The sequence below is a fragment of the Vanessa atalanta genome, chromosome 5 (assembly GCF_905147765.1).
Source record: "Vanessa atalanta chromosome 5, ilVanAtal1.2, whole genome shotgun sequence".
Lineage (NCBI taxonomy): Eukaryota > Metazoa > Arthropoda > Insecta > Lepidoptera > Nymphalidae > Vanessa > Vanessa atalanta.
This window is the reverse complement of record NC_061875.1, coordinates 9,630,339-9,647,647: the sequence shown is the minus strand read 5'-3', so window position 1 is coordinate 9,647,647 and position 17,309 is coordinate 9,630,339. Positions and strand designations below refer to the sequence as shown.

The window sequence follows — 17,309 nt, the reverse complement described above, 5'->3', positions numbered from 1 at the left end:
AAGCGACACGATTACAACTAATAGCGGATCAATGTCAAATTAGTAGAGAAAGAAGAACTGACGTAGATTTAGATTGGCCCTTCTATTATGAATATAACATTGAATGTGTAAACGAAACAAATAAAAATAGAAAAAAGTTCATCGAATACTAGCGACCCGCCCCGATTTAATAATAAAGAACCTAATATGATATAAAAATAATTTTATAACCCATATATATATATATATAGCAGTCAGGAATAACGATTTATTTTTATATTATCACGCTAAATTTCCGAGTTGATTCTGAACGGTTTATATTCATTATTTGAAGCCGAACTAAAACACGCACAGTTCAATGTGTTATACGACTAACATTGCTATTGGTTCAATTAGATTTTTTCAATATCTATAAATCATAACAAAAATCGATCACATTTTTATATGTAGTTTAAAACTACTGCATCGAAAAATGACTGGAGGATTTGATTCATGGTATGAAATATATGCAGTTTATTTTCGTGACGTGCTCCACTATCGAATCCGTCAATTCCATCTCTCTACTGTGTGACGTAATAAAACATAAATTTTATACTATTTTACGAGTGTAAAAAACTTACCAGTCCAATCCTTTTAAATAGTTGTTGTTGTTGAAGAACTGCAATTCCTCATAAGTCGTCGGACTCGGCAAGTTTGGCACTAAAGTCGGATGCATAGCGAGGAACGTGTATAGCGCAGTACTGCCTGTTTTCTGTGGTCCGATCACTAGAATCTTCGGTAAAGTGTCACACCATTTACTCTTCGACCAAATACGACGGTGACGGATATCGTCGCATGGATTCTGTTGAACGACAAACATTGTTAAAAATATATAACAACAATTACTTATTATTATTACATAGAAATATATAGGGCAAATATTGTCATCATGTCATTAATCCAATAATTTTAATTACGAAAATTGTATTGGGAAAGTATTCTCGGAATGACATATTAAATTCGACTTTTGCCTTCAATGTTTTTAATTAATTGAATATCGTACTCGGGTTAAATATTACTATTTTTTTTTGTATAAATTCATTTTCTGTTTCTCTTAAAATATTAATCCGTGGCTGAGGTTTCGTTTGTATTATACGAAAAAAAAAATATAATTTTGTAATACCATGGTCATATATTGAGAACCGAATATGTAAGAATCGCCAAGGGAATCAATTCTGCAAATTGAATCAGCGGGTGGTTTAAAAATTGCTTCAGTGGATATGATGTAACGTAACATTTGGCTCGCGTAAAAATATTTCCTGATATTTTTATGAACAATATTCAACACTCTCGTTTTAAAACATTATTGGTATAAAGATTTTTACAATTTTCACACCAAACATCTATTCGTGACTCTTAAAATACACATTTTTATCATATTGATAGAAATTTAAATATATCGATGTTGTAAAATTTAGATTGCGATGTCAAAGGCATTTTTAAATTACGCTATTTGCGTTTATTAAATTACAGAAAAGATCAACGTGTGTGAATCTGTCGAATGTCTGAAGACGAAAATATATAAACATGCAAGTAATTTAACAAAATATTCTAGATCGAGTATTTGCAACTATTACTACTCGAAAACAATAAACATAAAATAACTATAAATATACAAGATTCCGATAAAACGATAATCCAAAACATTCAGTAAGGTCAGAGACACGATCAACAACTTTATGTAATTCTGAAACAAAATACAGGATGCTACATGCATGCCTGCATTCTAGCTAGCTTTCTAACTTCTCTGTTACCGAGAATTTTAAGTTCACCGGCCCCTTCTGGATTGTTCGCCATGGACTTCAAGATCAGCAATATTATAAGCTGAATAGCTCTGTTCCGTATTGGCTTAAGATACGATCATAAGGAGTTACCTTCGTGGGTTTATAAAAACTGCCTAAATTGGAATATGCAATGCGCACCTGTTTGTATAAATTAATATCATTCTCAGTGTTATTTATTCCAATTGGATATAAAAATATAATAATTAAAAAAAAATATATAGCTGTCCGTAATGTTGTTAAGGGAGAACGAACAAAATACTCGAACCTATTTAAGAGATTTCGCGGGAATTCATTAGAGCAATATTAATTAAATTTTCAACGGACACTTAATCATCGTCTTTATCATAAACTCTCTAAATTGGTAACACTATCTGTATAATAATGCTTAATTTGAAGTACACAATTTGAATGAAAACAAATTTGATAAATTAATAACAAGTTCCTTGAAAATATATAAGGACGCCTACATATTTGCAATGAAATGTTAAAATTAATGGATCTTTAATAATTGATAAAGCTCACAACATATGTACATTTAGTCTAATATGCAATTACTTACCATTACCAACATAATTCTAATATTCAATGATGATAATTGTAACATAAGAATACAATAATTTTTGTTTAATTTTAAATTTGGCATATATTTATAAAAATTTATAAATTTCTATAAATAAAGTCCGGATACACATTTCTTTGGAGAAAATGCAAATTAAATCAATACAAAAACTGTATATGTGTACAGTATCTGTAATGTACTAAGTACGGGTTTCTACTTTGGATCTTTGTAAAATATCTTTGAAAATCGTGGACAATATATTAAGACCCCTTAGGGTGGTTCGGTTTCTGTCTCCATATGTCAAACCTATATAGCTTAGGCTCAAGTAATCGATAAATAAATCATCAATTAAATTTTGCTTATATAGAGGCAGCGATTTAATTATGTTCACGTGAAATATATGTCGAGTGTAAACCCAAAACGCACCAATACAAAACCCTCTTGACTATTCACGAAGCCCTCGTGGTCTAACAACGATCGAGTACTTTGCATTGTCGTATACACCTGGCATTGAGACCCTTTATTATGATTATATTACGTATTTACATCAATAAATTGTACGCATACCTAAGGTACAATGCCTAATATGAACTTTGAAGTGTGGACACTCGAAATTATACAACGATATACGATGTCGAGTACAATGGGCGAAAATATTATATAATTGTTTTGGTCGTATAAAAAGAATTTTGTCGATAAAATTCAAAGAAAACTATATCGGTTTTTCGCTATGTAATTACGTGTCATCGAGATAGGAGAGAAGACTTTAACTATACACGAATGAACACAAACATAAATAATATACCTCTTATAATACACACAGATCCTATTTAACAGCGACATTACATTTTTATTTATTGTTTATTTTCGATAAACATTTACATATAATAAATATAAACAAAAAGTAATTCGCTTTTCGTACTGCAAAAGTAATTTATAAGAGTTCCCGCAATTTTACAAAACATTGAAATTCTCAATAATTTAAATTCTTGCTGGGGTAACTTATGCTTATACCATCAATGTGCCCCCAACCATTGGAATGTAATAATATTGACAAACTTCAAATCGGCACGGGTAGAACACTTGATGAGTGATTGGCCTACTTAAAGACGTTGGTACAAAGCCTTATCCACTCGATATTAGAATTTCGAAATCAGTCAAATTTAAAAACTCTTATTATACCCTGTACAATTTGACTTGATCTTTTTGACAGATGTAAATTTTTCTGATCGACGTAACTTTGCAATGACGAACACATTATTTTCTTAATTTAATGATTTTAAAAATAATAAAAATATTTAAAAAAATACATATAACACAAAAGATTCAAGCGTTATCCGAAAATTTTAGGACTTTTTCTATTATATTTTATTGTTTCAAATTTAAATTTAAATGGAAACACTGAAAAAAATAGACGCCTGCGCAATGTTACATCGGTGGCACAGTAGGGATGCGAATAACAGGCCGTAACTGCTACAAATATTGATTACAAAAATCCTTATTAAAAGATCATTTTTAAGTCATTGTTATGAAAGTAAAGGGGACCCCCTTGACTTAATAACCTTCGGTTTTAACCAAAAGTTCTCTTTGGCTAGTGTTGCTCTTTTTAGAAGATTAAGTTAAAAAAAATTATTCTGATTCGAATTACGCATTCCATCGTTCCATCGACTGTTATATATGTTATATTTTCTGTTTCTCATCACTAGCCCGTCTGTCAAAAAGATCAAGCTAACTTCAACAGGGTATAGTGTGTTTTTTTTAAACAGTCAGTAAAACACTGATCTAAAAATAAACAACTGAACTATAAGTGACAGAAAAATCTCTCAACAGGCTCTTTACCTGTCATCTTCATGGTTACGATTTTTGTTTTTTATAATAATTATTTAAAACACCACCTGGAAACCAGACTTGAGATACTTTGAAATATTATTTATAGCTGTGACGTATATATTATCAAACACGAATAGAGAATACGTTTGACGATAACACGTAACTATATAATGTATTATATTATTATTGTTCATTCGCATACACGTGTAAATAAAACGTGCTATAAACACATTAACCCAGTTAACTAACAATTACAGTCGATATATGTCTGGTTACAGATCCATAGATTCCGGATACATCAAATATCTCTACTAAGTATTGCGGGTGGCTGAAATTGACCACGACGGCGTACAAATTATGACCAATTTCTGTGCAAAACTATAGCACACTATCTCTCGAATGATTTAAACTTATAAAATGTATTGTCTTGACTATTAAGGTAGACCCAAAATTAGAGAATTTAAAAAAGAAATTTTTGCAAATCACCATTTTTTAATTGAACTTGAACTTGGGTAATTTTGTATGAATTTCACCAAAAATGTATGAGAAGTATCGATTTTTATTTATTAATATAACTCTGTACTCACTCCCCATAGCGGATTCAGTTCGTCCGGCCTCAGTTGGAAGTACTTTTCAGCGAGCGCAAGCGGCGGAGCGGACGCGAGACGAACGTTTGTCCAGCATCTCAGGAACTTGACGACGGACTCGAAGGTGTACAGAGCCAAGCGATCGTTGCCGTAGTTAGACATGTGCGTCATAAACACGTTTATCTGTGGAACATTTTAAATCTTCAATATTATTGATAATTTTTTTTCCCAAAACTACGTGTCGTAGATTTATACGTGCATGAAAAATAATTTTCATTTGTATTCATTATTGTTTTTGTCAGTATTTTATTGATTTCATTTAATAATGTAAGCCAATATCGTAAATCGAATTAACTAACATACAACGCAACATTTTAGATTGCATCGTGTGATGTTTTTATTAAATCGCTTGTGATTTTAAATGTCATACAAGAGAAGTTGAAAAGTAATTACTTTTTACTCGGATTTAGCTATGGTTAGCTATAGTTATACTTCTTCTAAGATCTTACCTCTTAGGCATAAATAAGAAAATAACAATGTATTTACTATTAAAAATGTATTCAACCAAATAGGTAATTGTGTGACAAATTCAAATATAAGCACGAATATATATTTTTATTATGCAGAACATCAATTTCTATACCGTACATCCAATCGCCCTGTAATAATAATCGATGTACATTTGAGTGCGGATAATATTTTAACGCAAATCGGATCGGATTATAGTTTAAAAACAAAGTTTAAGGGGCATTTCAACAAATGCCGAGCATTATCAAGTAATATACATTTGTGTCTAACGCATTGTATATATTTCATAATTTAAATATGCTTTTATATTACGTATACATTAAAAGACTAAGTTATTATATAAGTTAGAAAAATTGATGAAGTTTTCTCCGAAAAGTCAACAGTTACCAGTATGTTTAGCTATTTATAAAAATTAACAAAAATTAAATCTTAACGATAGTAACTAGTTTTTTGAAATAATGTAAATCTTCATGAAAAGTCTAAACTCAAATATTATGAAAAAGCAACCAGCGCTCGACTAATTGGCATGGTTAAGCAATATCTCTGTGCGCGGTAAAAAATACACAAAAAAAAAATTGTCTATAGAACGGTATATTTTGTTAGGTTAGCAAGAGAGTTATGATTTTATTTGAATTGTACTTTCAATTAACCCTCTTAATTAAATGTTACTATAGAATCTCACTATCGATTATTCGTAATTCAAATACTATGCTATTATTTACGTATGTATTTGTGTGAGTGACCAATTACCTTAGCGATAGCGATGTGTTGGTTGTTATATACGACTAGACGTATGAATATACAATATTATTTATTGGTATTTATATTTTAATCACACTACCCATCGAGATTCGAAACAAAAATATAAAGTTTTATATAAGCGATAATCCCAAAAATTATATGAATTATGAATCTATATAAGTATAAATCTCGCAGAACACCAGTTTCTTTAAAATCGTTATTATTATTTACAAGTCTTATTCGCCGGTGTTATTAGGATTAAATGTGAGCCCAAAACAAAGGATGAACACTAACATGATTTATTAATTATTAATTAAAACAATTGTATCTAAGAAATAATATATTTTTTATGAATTTAATATAAATTATTCCTCATTATTCTAATAACTTGTCCTTATATAAACGTCTATGTATAATGAAATAATATATAAAAAAAAATTATACTTAATTAAATTTCTCATGATGATAGAAAATATGTTTTTTATTTTTCTATAAACAATAACACATTAATAATAACATTGTATCTTGTTTAGTGATTATAATGAGTAACTGTAGGTTTATTAACTATACATAAATGTTAAGGCAGATGTAATCAATTTGATAAATGTGGTAAGTCGTGAAATTATTAACTTTCTCCGTTTTTTTAGTACAATTCACGATTATCTTCGGTTAGTAAAAACAAGAAAAAAACTAATTTGGTCGGTATTGCATCGGTAATTAAAAGAAAAATTAATTTTAATTAGCTGACAAGACTTAAATCTTAAATACAATAACAAAATCACCATCCGCCAGCCTCTATTGTTATAAAGATGATTCGATAGCGTTATTTATTGAAATTTATAACGCAGAAATTTCAATGCATGGTGTTACTTATTATGTTACTAATTACTATTACCTGTTATTGTTAATAATAACAGGTAAAAATATATAATAATTAAAATTTTCCGTCCATTTCGGCAAATGTTAATAATTATTAATAACTTTCAATTCAAAATTAGATTACACTTCCCGTAAAAAACACACTATCGTGAATCTTTGACTTTTTTTTTTAAATAAACAAAAGTAAAACGAAACCCGTAATAATTACTCAATTGTGAAGTTCAAGTGAATGTAAAGAACGTTTCACGAAATTCCGTAAAAGACCAGCGGTAAATTGAACTAGGGATGGTATTGACGACCGTTAGGAACACTTGACGAGCGTGCGGTGCCCGTTTTCCACTAGTAACGAGACCATCGACATACCACAAAGTTGTTGAGATAAATTCGACGCAAATTCTACATCGTTTTATATTAAATCCACTTTTGTTTGTTATAATGGATCGTGAAATAGTTTTTTTACTTTAAATATATTCTAATGGTCGTCCCGTAGAAAATTAAAATGAAACTTGACATTGATATGTATAGAGTTACCTTTTTAGATCATTTTCATGTATATTTCATTTTTGAGTTAATTAACAAATACGGAGGATAGAAAAAAATGTGGTTTATTTCGGCGAAATCTGTTCAGTATGGGGCAATAAAAAAACACAAAGAAATTTCAAAAAGCGCTATATTGGATTTTATGTTTGACTACAACCTATGACGAGATGACCAGTGGTTAGAAAACGTGCATCTTAACCGATGATTGCGGGTTCAAAGCCAGGAGTACCACAGAATATACTTGTGCTTAATTTTTGTTAGTAATAATTAATCTCGTGCTCTGTGGTAAAGAAGAACATCGTGAGGAAGCCTGCTTGTGACCGATTTCAATGAAATTCTGTCACATATGTATCCACCAGCCTCCATTGGAACAGCGTTGTGGAATTAGCTCTATAGAGAAGAAAAAGCTTTACAAACATATCATCATATTCCAGCAATGGCACATTTAGAGGCTGTAATTGTACTTTAATTTTTATTTAAAAACTATAATTTGACAGTTTTTGACGTTTGCAATATGAATTAATTGATTATGTTAAATAAACAATTAATGTTTATTTAATATAATGATTTTATAAAACATACTAGCTTTCTATATTCAATTTTCTTATAAACTAATTATGCCTAATCTCACACTCCTAGATCGCAATATGATTAAAAAACAGTAGAAAGATTTCCCTTAACTAATTAATACATAGAGGAAAGCATATTTGCGAAAAGTTATACATATACATGCAGTAAGTCATGGAATAGGATATAGAGTACGTTTGATTATTTTTCTTAAAATACAAAAAAAAAACCGTCGAGCTAAACGGGCAATGCGCTGTAAGATCGAATATAAAAAAGTTATCCTATAATATATATATATATATATATATATATATATATATGTATATTTATTTATTCGCGTGATTATTCTTTTTATTTTTGACGTGCTTTAAGGGAGTTAGGTACTTTTATTACAGAAAAATAAATTAAAATAACAAAAACAATGTGGCCGAGTATCCTAAAGGATCGTCTTATTAGCATATAGATACGTAGATATAGTACACATGTATTGTATGTGTAAAAAAATTATACAATACTTTCAGTGACAAAACCAGACAAAAACCTTACTATATATCACAAGTAACTTTGCCTATTACTTGTTTCAATGATAAATCGTAAACATAGTTAAGATAAACAAATGCAGCAGCCTCAGACCACTTCCGGAAACTTACACACAACTCCGCCCGCATATTGCAAACTCTGGAACAACAATTACGAATGCAAATGGTCAATAGTAAATCCCACTTACCGGGTTATTGATGACCGTTTGGAACAGCTCCCCGCCTTGTATGGAACGGTCGAGACGCTGTCTGCCCCCGGGATATCGCTCCAAGAGCAACGTGTGCGTGAATAGTCCGCACGTTTGACGTGGCAGCACCATTACACCTCGGTGACGGAAACCGCGACGCAGCCTAAAAGATACACGTCATAAAAGTGGTGCCAAAATGGAGGGTACATGTTGTGCATATGAGCATATGTGTGTGCATCCCCACACACACATACTCAAATGATGGGTCTCAATAAAATAGGTGGTAAATATGTCATGGAATAATGACAACATCATCTAATCCTACCGTTACAAAGTATACACATCGATAAAATTCCAACGCAATATTAGTGTTGTATATACCTTTATAATATGTTTGTAAATAAGTTCGTAAAACGTTATAATAAAATAGTGATAAAACTTCAAATAACAAAAAAATTTGTTCTAGGTAAATTATAGTTTAATAATAGACGAACAATTCATTTTGATGTATGTTAAAGGTTTATAAATTTAGAAACAAGTAAAAATCGCGTAGAGATTTGTAGGAAGAATTTTTTTTATAATTTAAATTGTATAATTGTTTCGAGGTATGTGCTAGCCGTGTGCGCTAATTTAAAAAAAAAAAACAATGCAAATTCAACACTTTATGGCACTACTAGAATTCTCTTCCAGCAGATGTGGGGACGCAAAAAGACCCTCTAAACGCGGACCAACACATATTTATCTTAGTTATTAAACGGCGCTGTGTGGTGTTGAATTTTCGGTTGCAAAAGTTTAACTTGTTAATTATGTTGCAATACGACGATCAAAGAGCGTGTTTTTAACAATTTTAATATAGCGAGTTCACATTTTGTTTGATACTAGTATGGGAAGTTACGATTTGGCAAAGCCTTTTGGACAAATCGTTTACTAGTAATACTCGAGTCTTATCTATGAAACCACCTTTATATATAATTATAAATATTCAGCTCAATACAATGTAGATCTCAATAAATTATAAATATCGGTAAAAAATGTAATATTTTTCAAGTCGAGCACATACGTTTGAAATGAATTCCATTTCGTTCGAAAACGCTGCCCGTAACATAACATGCCATTTTGGATTGGATATTCAATCTCGTACATTGGTATTGCATAGTCGAGTATCTCTACAGAAATTCGCTCGCGTTGTAAAGCGATGCGTCGCCGCAACGCATCGCTTGCGGTCCGTAGGACTTTCGGAACCACAATACTGGACCACTAACAATTCCCAATATCACGCTAGTTTCATACACCTCGATGTAAGTACCTACGTACAGTTTATACCAATTTCGTTCACAAGTATAAATTCGTCAGGCAATGCGTAAGTGTCCAGCCGAAACGTTTTAATTTATAAACGACATTTACAATTTAATTTATCGCCGCTCGGATCAATACGAATCGGTATGTTTTAATTAGTTCCAATTTCGTTGTTTGCTACGTATTTGTTGCGTTCAATATCAAAATTAATACAATTGTGATCTACATCTAGAGACAAGAGAAGATATATTTTTTTAAGTTATGCATAGGCTTATATAAAAAACTACGCTATGAATTAGAAAGATTAATTTTATCACTAAAATTCTAAGAGATATAGATTTTTTAAACAAGAAAGCGTAATTGTCTTTTTCATACAAACTTTTTAGGTATTTCCAATAAACGAATTTGACATTTTTGATACCATATTAAACACACTATTACTGTATTCGATAATATTACTATAAATACCTAACCGCTTAAATAGCAAGTTTCAATGTGTATCGCCGGGCAACTCGATATAGGAAGTCGTAAACAAGTTCTATATGGACCAACCAGCTATAAACTAAATTTAATATGGTATGTATTGAATCGAAGACTAACTTTGTTATAGACTGTAATATTGAAATAACATATTTGTGCACAAATTTTCAATTTGATTGAATTGCAATCCGCACTGACTTCATACGGAAGGAGCTAGGGATTATTTCTATAGTACTTTTCGTTAGTAGTAACAAGTAATAATCTGTTAATGTCCCACTGTTGATTGAGATTTAGAGCTAATTCCACCACGCCCCTCGAATGCGGGTTGGTGGACATATGCGACCGAATGTCATTCTAATAAGATACATTCAGGTTTCCTCACTTTACCTTCACCGCCGAGCACGAGATGAATTAGGTATAAACACAATTTAAGCACGTGAAAATTTAGTGGTGCTTGCCTGGTTTGGAACCCGCAATGATCGGTGAAAATGCCAAAGAGATTTACAAATTGATTATTTTTTTTAAATCATACATATTTATATTAATCGCTTTGTTGATATGCGTTGACATGCTTTCATAGAGTATGTATCCCGTTGTTCAGCTAATACTATTAGATTTTAATCCCACATATTATGCAAATTCATCTTGTGCTCGGCGGTGATCACAAACATAGTGAGAAAAGTTTCTTTTTTTTTTAGCATTAGCAGCCAGTAAATTTTCCCACTGCTGGGCTAAAGGCCTCCTCTCCATTTGAGGAGAAGGTTTGGAGCATATTCCACCACGCTGCTCCAATGCAGGTTGGCGGAATACATATGTGGCAGAATTTCGTTGAAATTAGACACATGCAGGTTTCCTCACGATGTTTTCCTTCACCGCCGAGCACGAGATGAATTATAAACACAAATTAAGCACATGAAAATTCAGTGGTGCCTGCCTGGGTTTGAACCCGAAATCATCGGTTAAGATGTACGCGTTCAAACCACTGGGCCATCTCAGCTCAAGTGCGGGATGAAAATCTTCATGTGTACCATAGCAGCAGCGTGGTGGAGAAAGCTCCCAATCTTCAGAATCTCTTCCAAAACATAATTAATATCTCTTATTTTTATCATCTAAGTATGGAAAGTCAAGCATGAATGAATAAGAACAACACTTACCTAGCTGGGCGTAAATGGGGGTATTCTTCGGTACTCGTCACTTTTACATCCCAGACTTTTCTCCACGCTTCATACAACGGTTCGTGTACGGGATACACTCCCGAATGGTGCGGTGATACTGAATAGCACGAATTTGTTGGAATACCGTGTTCGATCGCGAACTGTTTGTTCATCGTCATCTCAGTTTCGAGTTGGGAAACATTGTTGTATAGATGTGGTTGTTGGTGATTCCACATATGGCAAAACCTGTTAAAATTTTTTTTTTGTTATTGTATAATAGTAGTGTATAGTATTTTAGTGGCTAAACATTACATAATTGAAATAAAAACTGAACTTAACGAACAAAACAGCATGTTATAAGTATAAAATATATATTTACATATATACAAGTACGAACATCAAATTAATATAAAATATAAGTATAAGAAGTATAATAAAAATAACAGTTCAAAACATCTGTAGTTATTAGTCATCTTAAATAATACAATATGTATATTTTTATGTTTAATTCTAACTATCAAAATGTAAGTAGAAAGACATCAAACCCACGCTTCTGTTATACTAAATAAAGCTTGACCAAAAGATTAATCGACGTACCAGTTGAAATGTTCCCTGTTTTTCAGTAAAGCATCATCGCCTCGATTCTCCAAGATGGTTCCGTGATGGTAGTACTTTGCGCTGAAACCGAGGTTGAACCGGAAGCCCGGCACGAGACGCTGCAGCGCCGTCTGAGACGCCAACAACGCCGACACATCCTCTTCGTGTAGACGCGTACCTGCATCGAGTAAAAAACATACTTTATATATATTCAAATACATTTGTTTGTCTGTAAGTTGCCTCATAACGACTTCTGCCCGGGTTCTATCTTATATATGAATAGCGTAAGCCGATTTTTGTCCGAGTGATTTGGGACGGCAGCTGCACATATAAAAACGGTTATGGTCTCATTTAGAAGAGCTCCGGCCGTAGATGTGTAGAAAAATAAAGAGGATTGTTGATTGCAATTTACTAAATTGTTACAATTGATACAAAGTCACTGGCCAGTTAGAGAGCAGTACAACGGCTGAATAAGAAAAAAAAATTAAAATGTAAACAAATTTAGAGTAAATTGTTATCGACAAACTCCAATTCTAACTGTACTAATATATACTATTTGACATTAAAAATTTCATTTGAATAAGGGTTCATCGTTTTGGCGCCAAATGTAGATGAGTGTATTGCAGTTTACAATGAAATGAAATCAAAACAAAACCTGTCATAGGTTAGCTTTTGAATAAATATTTATTAATTGATACTATTTATCAGTACCCAAATGTTTTTGAATGACTCGTATCATTTAATTCAGTCCTATTCGATTTTCTTAGTTTCATAATCATTAGGTCATTTGGTAAATCTATTTTTTAAAGGGAATCAAACCAATTTACGAGTTAATAGACCCACGTAATACGATTTTCTTGTACTAACACCATCCGCCCTTTTCAATTAAAACGGTTGTTTTAAATGAATTTCAAATAGGTATTTTAATTTTTACTACATATTTTCATTTTATTATTTGAAAAATAAATATATTGAAATGTTCCTATATTCTTTCACAAAACATCAATAGCCTGTTTCGGTAAAGATTGAGTGAGCCAATTGAGTGATCACAGGTCAGAAACATCGCATGGTTGGCGGTATATTGAAGATTTAAAGAGTGGTTGTAGTGCCAGTGTAAGGTAAATAAGGTAGGTACCATCGTGACGTAATTGCTTGCTTGTCATTGGTAGATACTCATACGGAATAGCGACGTCAATAATTATAGTTTGACATACTTATCGAATCACTACCGAGTTACCTACTATTTTTATTAATCTGTCAATTCATTAATATTTATTGTAAATTATTATTTTCGGAATACATTAAAGGGTATACTATCGGTACTATCAACGCTTTATTTATCTTTCGCCGAATGAACGAAATTTCGTCACAATCTAGATCGCTCGCTACTTGTAAACAACGTTTGTTTTATACACGTCTAAAAATATCGCTGAGCTGACGGGAAGTAGATTTGAATCTGTAACTGTTATGAAAATACATTAAACGATAAACATATTACAGTGACGTGACAACGTAGTCTCCGAGCAAACCATAAATGCTTACAAGCTATGAATGAAATTACATTACAAAATGAACGGAAGAATTATAAAATAATCTTTATTTAGATTTTCGTCTTATTTTTATCAAAGAAAACAAATGAAATCATCTTTTTTATCACCAATTTTACATTACTCATAACGAATGAAATAACAATCTCGTTAAAGAAATATCTTGCCATATTTTATTTGCTGTAATTCAATACATCATCTGTAGCGGCGGCTGCTTTTAATTGACTCGACGAAGATGCAATTTGAATGACAGACCATATTAAAATCAAATAAAGATAAAATCGTAAAATATCAATGATTTTTCGCTTATCCAATAAATGGCCTGCTCTGTTCCCGGACACGTCATGCGTCACAGTTTTATTGCATCGCTACGTATTAATACAAATTGAACTCAATATAAACAATCGGATCAGATTTAAAGTTGGCGGGGACGAAACGAGTATACAGAGTTGAAAAAAGTTTTCTATAGAAGTACAGTGGTTCTGGTGATCTATATGATAAAGTCGAGAAAATTAAATTAATGTTGTGTTGACTGAGACTAGATTAGTGTAGATTATATTTAAAAAAAAAACGATCAATACAAAAATAGAAAAACAAATTATTTGAATTCAATACGTATTACTGACATTTCATCTACAATGAATCGATCTGAGTTTATCCACAATAACTAATGGTGCTTTATACGTATACTGTGAAATATTTCAAAGGGAATTCTAGATATTCTAGCAACAAAACTATTAAGCTTCAATGGATTTAAAATAATATTCAAATTTCGTGGTAATTTGATAACATGTCGAATTAGAAATATTTTTGGGTATGTCTATTGTTTTATTTTTAAACCAGATAAATTATATTAGAACTTTTATTTAAATTAAATTTTAGTCTAAAGTGGACTACATGGATCAAAACAGGAAATAGGGGGTTCAAATCCGAGCAAAGCTCACTTATTTTATAATAATATGTGATTCATTTGTGAAATTTCATAGGATTTCTTTTTATCTACAGAGAAATCATTGTTATTCATTTTTTGAAGAATAATTAATATTTTTTTATAGTTTATAACAAACGTTATATTATGTAGAAACATTTAATTCTACTTTTTTGTTTTAAATAAACAAAAAACTTGCGCTTGTTATAAATAAAATAAATACATATTAAAATATGAAAAATACCTATAATTCTAATGGATATATAAACAGTAAGTAAGTAAAATCAGTAGTAAATTTTCTTTTTAAAGCTTTCATATACTATATGGGTTATAAAGACGATGGGAATGATTACGCTACCTCATAACACTGATAACATTAGATAAAACTGATATAGTCACGTACCACTAAAGGGGTTCGCTCGATCCTGTACAAATACCGTTTCACACGCTGCGCAGTATTGTTGAGAATAAAAATATAAATTCTATGTACTAAGGTTTCTATCTTATACCTAATAATGTTATGGTTTACTAATGTTTGACAAAATAATGTTTCAGAAACTATTTAGGTGATTTTTTTTTTATTAAGGCACCAGTGCCAATAGGGACTGGCGCTGCATGAAATATCAGTTGTTTCATACAATACCATGCGCCACTAACCTTGAGAACTAAAAGGTTATTCGTGCCTGTAATTACACTGATTACACCTTCCAACCGGAACAAAATAATACTAAATAGTGTCACCTACCCAGACGGATGAGTATTAAGCCAAATTTTCAAGTAATTTATTAAAATTTCTTTTTATAAAAGATAATTAGAAAAATTTGTAAAACTCAATACACAATGTCTTACTTTGCACATGTATTAAATGTTAAAGTTTTATTTTACATAAAAATAATTATATGTTTTAAGTAAACCAATACGAAATTAATTGTTCGTCAAATGATATGATATAATGTAATGATATTTTGTCTGGTAATTATTCGTATCATGAATTATTTATAGAACGAGTACCTAGCTTACGTAATGATGAAAATATTCCTAAAATTTTGGCCAAAATTTGTTTGAATAATGTAAATTTGTCATTTGTTTTTCATCAATGACAGGACACCTCATATTATAAATGAAAAAGTTTTTTTTTGGTTCGATCTTTAACGAAGCAATACAGTCACGGATCGACTTGGATTGTTTTGCATAGAGATATGTAAAGTACCCGAGTGGCATAGAGCTACAGTACTTCAAAGATTATCATAAAATCAGAATATTTCCCTATTATTTATTAATTAAGTATGAATATTTTCTCTCTTCCATTTCGACGGTAGTTTATATAATGGTTTTTATATTTATTTCCTTGCTCAGAGCATAACTTGAGAGCCGCTTTACTTTGTAACGATAGTATTCATAATTTTTTTTAAAGTCTTATATATACGTATAAATGATTTGCGGATAATATGTAATAATGATTTATACGGGAAGAAATGTACTAAATGGAAGTTTTCTGAATATTTAATAACGTTTATGAAATATGTTGTGAATCAAAAAGCATGACAATAAAAAAGTACTTTTTTAAAATATAAGTCTATTTTTGTATAATTTAACCAGTTCGAATACCATTCACAGCTGAGACAGGACTATGTCTGTTGGGTCAGCTAGTAGTATGAGATCCCATAATCGTGGAACTGATTTTGACGTTAATTAAAATCATTTCGTTTTTCGGAAAAATATTTTGAATTTATAATATAAATTTTTAGGTAAATATTATACTGTTAAATCACATATATTAGACGTATGTGTTAAACAATTACCACGTATGGTGTCGAGTATAATTCGTGTAACTTTTGAAAATCTAAGCCAATTGATCGGCTTTCTGTCAATTAGTTAGTGAGGCGGCAGAATTATCGCCTTCACCGCCTCGTCCGCTTTTAATCAATACATTACTAAACTGAGCGTATTAATTGTATTAAATGATAAGACTTTTCTTTTTAATTTTTTTTTTGTACGATCTAAACTATGATTTTTATAGATTAATATGACATCGCTATCTTGCCTTTCATAATATTTTTGTGAAATTATATAAAAATCAAAGTAAATTTAATTATTTATTTACGTCCAAATATACTTTTCTCCGAACAGCAAATTTTATTCGACCGCAATGTCATTTTATAAATAGTAATAATCAGCAGGCATATTCTTTGAGAACTCACTTCGTATACAATCATTAAATGTTGAAAACCGACTTACGGTGATACTATATTATCATGCTTGAATAAGGATTCAAGTCATTTTCGGCTGTGTTTTCAATTTGTCATAACGGAGTAGCTTTGCAGCAGTCAAACCAGGTGACAAAAGTAGTCTTTTGGGTAAGAATTTCAAGTATTTTTGTACATTTAGGCAAGTTCGCTGTTATAATAATATTCCGCTATCAATCAATATGTTTGTCTATGTTTCTAAGTGAAGGATAAAACTGCAGTTTGGCCTTGGCACTGAATTCAGTTATAATAAACTAGCTGCCTGCCCTGACTTCGTTCGGATGAAATAAGAATTTTATTT

At 31.1% G+C, this 17,309-nt stretch overlaps 1 protein-coding gene across 2 annotated transcripts in view; it reads right to left on the bottom strand.

Annotated features, from left to right (window-relative positions):
- The window catches only part of LOC125063978 (bifunctional heparan sulfate N-deacetylase/N-sulfotransferase), a 114,616-nt gene that overhangs the window by 17,143 nt on the left and 80,164 nt on the right, over positions 1–17,309 (bottom strand). For both annotated transcript variants that reach the window (XM_047670736.1, XM_047670735.1), the window contains exons 7-11: positions 12,288–12,465; positions 11,691–11,936; positions 8,761–8,923; positions 4,779–4,961; positions 600–820 (exon numbers count right to left, since the gene is read on the bottom strand). In XM_047670736.1, coding sequence (XP_047526692.1) covers positions 600–820; positions 4,779–4,961; positions 8,761–8,923; positions 11,691–11,936; positions 12,288–12,465 — 991 coding nt within the window. The remainder of the gene's footprint in view (positions 1–599; positions 821–4,778; positions 4,962–8,760; positions 8,924–11,690; positions 11,937–12,287; positions 12,466–17,309) is intronic.